The 7,267-nt window shown below is 42.4% G+C and overlaps 1 protein-coding gene across 1 annotated transcript; it reads right to left on the bottom strand.

The window, feature by feature from the left end:
- Nucleotides 1-1,369: 1,369 nt before the first annotated feature.
- drd1b (dopamine receptor D1b) lies at nt 1,370-7,026 on the bottom strand. Its single transcript, XM_068715738.1, has one exon. It carries the CDS (start codon nt 6,669-6,671, stop codon nt 5,280-5,282), a length of 1,392 nt encoding a protein of 463 aa, XP_068571839.1. The 5' UTR covers nt 6,672-7,026; the 3' UTR covers nt 1,370-5,279.
- Nucleotides 7,027-7,267: the final 241 nt, after the last annotated feature.

Below are 7,267 nucleotides of genomic sequence, written 5' to 3'. Positions count from 1 at the left end.
GATTTCAAATTAAGAGCACTGGATGAACTTGTGAGAGTATTATGGGAGAAACGATCTGGTCATGTGTTAATATTTACATTACACACTCATTGTATGTGCCTATACAGATGGACACGTTGTATTTTTCTATATGTATTATAATACACACAGTATGAGTTGAAATTGTTTTTTCTTCTCTTCAGTAAACTTTGAGTTGAACAAGCTATTCTGTCTTGATCCAATTTCATTTTGAAATTGCTCCAAAAAATGTGTGTTTGAGAAACAAAATCAAACAGATGTTAGTTAAAGCTGCACTGGCAGCTACAGAGCAGTCAGCCAATGGGATGCTACAGATTTGCTTCTGTAATTTTTCACTTGACTGCATCCCACTGCTCTGTAGACTGCCAAAATAATAATAATTATAAAAGAATTGAAAGTGAGACTAATCTCGAGGTATACTACCCAATTACAATATATTGACCCTTACTAAATGCATACAGAGCGAATGCAAAGATGTGTTAAATGAGATTAAGCACCAAACCAATCCTTTTAAATGTTGATTCTTGCATTGCTTAATTCACCAGGGATATGTAAAGCAATGCTTTGAAGTGTAACTTTACAATCAGACAGTTTAACATTGAGGTCATGGGTTTTGTCAAGTGTTTTTGAGTAGTCCGACTGATTTAGATTTTCTTTTTTTGCCTTCAGGTGTAAAGCAGATCAAACAAGCTCCAACCAAGTGATCTGAAAATGAACTATTGATCATTCCAGGCTCTATGAATGGTAAATAAAAAGGTGGGATAGTCATAGCTGTGAGCTAAATCCAATTCAGACTCTTAAATATGTTACATATTACAAGTCCAATGTTGAGACTGATTAGGAAAATAAGGTAAATTGTTGAAGGCATTCATCAAGTGCATCAAGACCTATTTTGTTTGAGAATCAATCTCACAAATGCATTTGTGACAAAGATGTAATCTGATTAAAATGTGTAGATATGTTTCTTTATTGTTGTGGATTCTATCTTTCAAAATATTACTGTGCATTTGAGCCTGCATGGGTTTGAGCCAACATTTAAGTTAACAAATGAGGCGGGTCAGAGAGCAGAGCAAGAGGACGTGTCAACTGTCAAGTGGTTGTCAGGTTATGTAAATGCGGGGCGAAGGCAGGAACACAGCGAGGACACCACGCTCAGGGAGCTGGAAAAAAATATGCGTCACCGTTCAAAATCAATCTCCATCGATCCTCTGCAGCGACATGATCTTCCAATAGCCGCTCACTGTCAAAGATACAACGCCATTCGCTTTCACACACCCCTCACAAATAACCACAACTCAGTGGGCACAGATGAAAAAAAAATACATACATGTTTATTTTACAAGAAGGGCACATATTTTTTTTTTTTGTACAAACTGTAAACTAAATACTGTAATTATTCTGAGGGTTATAATCTTTGACATCACGTTCATGAATGAACACCAGAAACATGTAAATAAATAAATATATAAATAGTCAGTGACTGACGCATCTTCCTGTAAATTATAATCCCACACTGGAGAAAACATACAGCATGTAAGCTTGCTACACACATTAAGGATTCTTGAAGATAAAAAGCACTTGTGTCCATCACGACTACATTTTGAACATCATTGTACAATACTCTATCCCTGCACTCCCCCAACCCTAAATACTGCAATTTAATTTTGTACATGAAGCTTTGTCACTGAATTGATGTCGAGGTAGGGACTCCGTCATTATCCAGACAGTTTAAGTGAGCTGAAACACCACCACCACATCCCCAAGGCCCGGCAGTGTTGTTCGGCCCTACGTCCGCCATCCAAGGGAGAAGATGGATTCTGCACTGTCACATTTGCTTAAGTTGTCATACGCCATGTAAGTACACTGATTGCGAGACCGTGTACTGTCACCACAGCTCCCCAAAGCAACATGTAGGGCAGCCTGGAGGAAATGCTCTGGATCAAACAAAACATCTCGCTTGTGGGACTGTTGCCTGACATCGCCCTTCTCCAAAATCAAAGCAGTGGCATCTGGAAAGATGACTCACCGAGTTGACAAGGTGAGGGCTCAGGGGGGTTTTACATGGAGCCAAAATACAGCAGAGATCATTTCAACTCACAGCTGGAGGTATGTTTCTATAAATGTGTACATACAGCATATACGAAAAAACGTCTGGTAAACCTGTAAATGCCAATGATGTCACAACAAATGGCAGATTAATCTCTATATCATTGAGAATACCCTCCACCCACTAAATTTCAGCTTATAAAACACTGGTTAAATCACAGCATAAGCTACAGTACAGTCACATTCAGCCAAAAATTAAAATTTTGGCAACAGCAATAATAATAATAATAAAACGGCCAGGTGGGGCTTTGATTCAGTGATTTAACTTAAACCACAGAAGGGAAACAGTAGGCCCTGTCTGTTTAATAAGAAATTCAATCTGTGTTAACATTGGGAACACTCATCAAGTCGACAGAGGCAGCCAAGAGAAAAGAAAAAGAGATGGAGGAAAGGGAGGGTGGGGTGGAGGTGGAGGGGGGAAACCAAATCTTCCCCAAGGCAGTTCCCCTCCATGTCCAGGCCTGACAGATTATGTGCAGTTCATGTTTTCTCGCATGTTTGAGCTGGCTTGTGTTGGGAAATAATTAGGGAGTAAATCAAGAAGAACTGATGAAGAGAGAAAAGGGAGCGTTACTGATCTGATATGGTTGAGAGTTTCTAAAAGGCATGGGAGTAGAGGGGGACGTTTTAGTATTTGTGGCACTTGAAATAGAATTTGATTACTCGGAAAATTAAATTAATTCATAATAAAAGATCCCTAATCTAAATTCCAGTTCATGAATGTCTGTTTTAAAGTGATGGAGCAGCAGCTAGCAGCAGCCGAGGACAGGGCAGCAGAGAGGACAATGAGTTGCTTTTGTGTCACAAGCCAAGTCACATATTGAGCTAAAAGCTTTCCCCTCCCTTTTTTTGCCATCTAGATAGCATTGGATTTTCCAGAGCAGGAAAATCAAATGCTTCATTCAAGACCAATTGCTTTCTATTGGATCAGCTCTTCCTTTCTCTGATGTGCAACAGTTTCACGCCTTCATGGACACACCGAGCACACGGTGGACGCTCAGCATACAATGTCAGAAAGAATCCTGTTGAGCATTCTTTTCCCCAGCAACACTCAACGCGTCAAAGCTGTACAACCTTCAACAGAGAGCTAATGATGTCTGATCATTCTGTATAGGGTTTGCCTTTATTTAATTAAACTCTGAAAATGCAATTTAATGTAATTCAAAGGATAAAAAAACAGTGAATTACATACTGTATATCTTTGACATTATGAATTATGTTATGTAGAGATAATAAATAGGCCATGGGACTTTTTCCACACTCTCCAGATATTCTTAAGTTATTTGGCCTTTGTTTGTTTTTAATGGGCACAAATACATAAAACTCAAAATTAAAATGATGTAACTTTTGAAAGAAGAAATAGCACAATTGTTCTCTTACAAAAGGAAGAGTTGAATCCATAAGCAATAACATAGAGCATTGCTCAATTAGATACACTCAGATGTTTTGCTCCTGCAGACTTATGACCAGTAATTTAGTGTGGCTAATGTTAGCTAATTTTAGAAGAGTCGCTGATTGCTATGTTTTAAGATTGTCCATTAACACACTGGCTACACTGGCCAATGGTAAGCAAATGTTACATTGTCTCACTCACTGCACTCAAACTCAACCTAGTGCATAAACAAATGACTGTGAGAGGAGTGGCAATAAAAATATGTTTGATATCGTGAAGGTGATTCTCACCATAGTGGTTTGTCTTGGACTCCACCCCTGCAAACACAGTCACACTGCATTGTTCTGAATCGCCACTACAGCGCAGCATGGCTCCCAGCATGAGCGTTTTACAAAATCAGATATCTGCAAGTTGGCAAAAGGTCACTAAGTGTCACTTGCATTACAGCTAAGTAAACTCTGCTGCTGCTGCTGCTGCCTCCTTTGTCCAAGTGCGGGAATTTTAGTTTACAGATTTACATTCTTTTTGAATTATGGACCTACGGCATTTGCAAAAAAATAGAATAATAAGTATCACTTTAAGTGGGCAGAGTAATGAAATGGAGGGCTGCCAGGGGAGATGGTGAGGAGGCAGACAGACAAAGAAAAACATAAAAGGGAGGTATGGTGCAGGTGTAAAGGACCGTGCTGACTGAGCGAACGGTGGGGAGGAGGGAAGAGAGAAGAGGTTGACAGCGCTGAAGAAATAAGGGCAGCGTTAGGGAGGAAGGGACTTTGCTGACTGAGGAAAGAGGAGCAGGAAAATGGAAAAGAGAGGAGACTGTAGGGCCCAAGAGAGGGTTTGCTGAAGAGCAACAGAGAGGGGAGACAAAGCTAATGAAAACCAGGAGTAAGGAGATGAAATGGAGGAAACGTCTAATCTGTCCCAGGAGGACTTGTATCAGGATGGTTAAAATAGGATACAAGGAAAGGAAAGTAGACAATAGGAGTGACTTTTCCTTATCTGGAGATACTGCGAGATAACATGAGTACAGGGGGTGTAAAAATGAAATATTTATAAATATATGACTTGGCATACGGTTCTAAACTGCATTTTCTGCCCCCTGCCTGTTTTAGATTGAATAAGAATACTGTCACTTTGGTGTCTGAGGTGTTTTGATTTAGCAATAAAATTGTCATTAGAAATGTACTGAAGAGAAATAACTGCAACAAACAACTAATTATTCTGTACTGAAAATCAATTTACCCACATTGCTCTCTCTTCCATAAAACACATACAAAGCACCTACCTACAAGACATTTTGCTAATAGTTACTACATCTTCCTCCACTGTATATACTGTGTTTAAGTCCTTCCAGGATTGTGTCAGTACTGTACAGTATACACATGCAGATGTATACATCTTTGTAAATGTAAAAAAAAAATGTATACATGTGCACAAAGCTAGTGTTCTGCTTTAATATTCACATTATCAACATTTATCATCAAATGTGTCAATTTCATCAATAAATGCTGAGAGTATTTTGCAGATAGTTATATCCAGGATAAAGTGCCTTTACTTTAAAACATTCTGTAGGTTTTTCCATGTAGATTTTTGTTGACAGTCTTAAGGTCCTGTATATCCCACTCAGTGTTTCCCTGTCAGGCGTGTTCTTAAAGATAATTGTCTCTTTTGTTACTTTTGCTGTCCTCCTGTGTGAGCTTTTCTTCCCTTTGTGTGTACATCCATGCCTCGGTGTACTCCGATCAATATTTGCCTCCTCTCAACATGGCACGGTTTTATGCTGTCCGTTCTGTGTTATGGGATTGATCTTTTCCAGGGTGACCTCAGTGTCGCTGTCTAAATTCCCAGAGATGGCAGGGGAGAGTTTCTCCAGGGCGTTGTTTCCCATTCCCACCTCGATCTCCAATCCGCATCCATCCTTCTTCTGTAACTCCTCCTCCTGACACAGGATGCTGTGGGGGATCACATAGTTGGCTGAATGGTTGCCCTCCTTCGGGATGTGACTCTTGGGCTGATACTGACAGTTGGGGTTTGAGTTGGGGCCGCCCATGTTGTTGTTAATGCTGACGATCTCGATGGCGTTGCTCCCAGGGCAGAGCCGGTGACAGCCCAGGAGGATGGAGAAGGCCTTGCGGAAGTCGGCGTTGAAGGCATAGATGATAGGATTTAGCGAGGAGTTCGCCCAGCCAAACCACACAAACACATCGAAGGTGGTGGAGCTGATGCAGAAGAAGTCCGTGGTACCGTCTGGCATGTTCGGCTCGCAGAACGGAACCATGCAGTTAAGGATGAAGAAGGGCAACCAGCAGCACACAAACACTCCCATGATGACTGAGAGCGTCTTTAAGACTTTGGTTTCTCGCTTGAACGACATTTTGAATGAGCTCTCGCTCTCAATGCTTGAACTATTCCCCATGCTGCTGTGGCGGTTTTTGGCACTCTCTGCTGCCCGCTCCAGGGCAGATATTCTCCGTATCTGTTTCTGGGCGATGCGGTAGATCCGGGTGTAGGTGACGATCATGATAGCCACGGGAATGTAGAAGCTGATAAGGGAGGAGGAGATGGCGTAGGTCCTGTTAAGGCTGGAGTCGCAGTTGTCAGGGGGCAGATCGCCGGTGTATGTTCCATTCAGCTCTGCGTAGCTGGTGGTCTGAGCTTTGTGCCAGTTTAGCTGAACAGGAATGAAGGAGATGAGGACTGACAGGGTCCACGCCACACTGATCATCAGACATGCCACTTTAGGGGTCATCTTGCGTTCATAGCGGAACGGGCTCGAGATGGCCCAGTAACGGTCTACACTAATCACACACAGGTTCAAGATGGAGGCAGTGGAGCACATGATGTCGAACGCCACCCAGACGTTGCAGAACGCGCCAAACGGCCAGAAGCCCACGATCTCAGTCGCCGCCTTCCACGGCATTACCAGGATAGCGACCAGGAGGTCAGAGATGGCCAGCGAGATAACAAAGAAGTTGGTGACCTTCGACCTCAGGTGTCGGAACTTGGTGACGGCAACGCACACAAGCGTGTTGCCTAGCAGCGTGGTGAAGATGAGGAGGAAGAGGAAGCACCCTGTCAGCACACGTTTAGACGAGTCTCGGTCTGGCAGCAGCTGCTTTCCATCTCGAACCGTTGAGAAATTCTGATCCATTGTTTATATTACACTGCTAATAAAGTGAGATAGGGGGTGGGTGAGGGGGGTGTCAACAGTCACCCCATCACATCCCCAGCCCGCAGCAGCTGTGCCTCTCTGGGGAGGAGTTTTAGACGGACGGCGTGGCTGGTGGAGAGGTCAATTGTCTCGGCACCAGCTCTCCCACAGACTGGGTCATCCATAAGCTCCGTGTCACAACCACCATCTTTGCACGAAAACTGCTAAAAATATTTCAAAAATATCTCTTGACGCCCAGAAATACCTGGTTCAAAAATCCCTGCTGCAGCAGACATTCTAGACGGAAAAGGAGGAGGGATATTCCAGCTGATGATTGCAGTTCTTTTTTCAAGCACAGTCGTCATGAAATTGTATAAAGCAGCAGTAAAAATTAAGTTAAATAAAAAGTAAAGTCCTTGTTCATTTGCCTGCTCTCTCTGGATGCCTCAAAGTTTCACACCATATTGTAGCCGAGCTGTTGAGTAAACAGAGGCTTGGCCAATCATTAGCCTTATATACCACCTCATCAATAACTTCTATCGATGGTTTTCGTGCTGCGTTTATTTGATTTGTTTAATGATCCTCTAGGCGTGTCC

This window comes from Cebidichthys violaceus, unplaced genomic scaffold, assembly GCF_023349555.1.
Source record: "Cebidichthys violaceus isolate CVI_PGR_0920_01 unplaced genomic scaffold, fCebVio1.0.p SCAF_20, whole genome shotgun sequence".
Lineage (NCBI taxonomy): Eukaryota > Metazoa > Chordata > Actinopteri > Perciformes > Stichaeidae > Cebidichthys > Cebidichthys violaceus.
The sequence above is the reverse complement of the archived record's forward strand: the minus strand, read 5'-3'. Positions and strand labels throughout refer to the sequence as shown.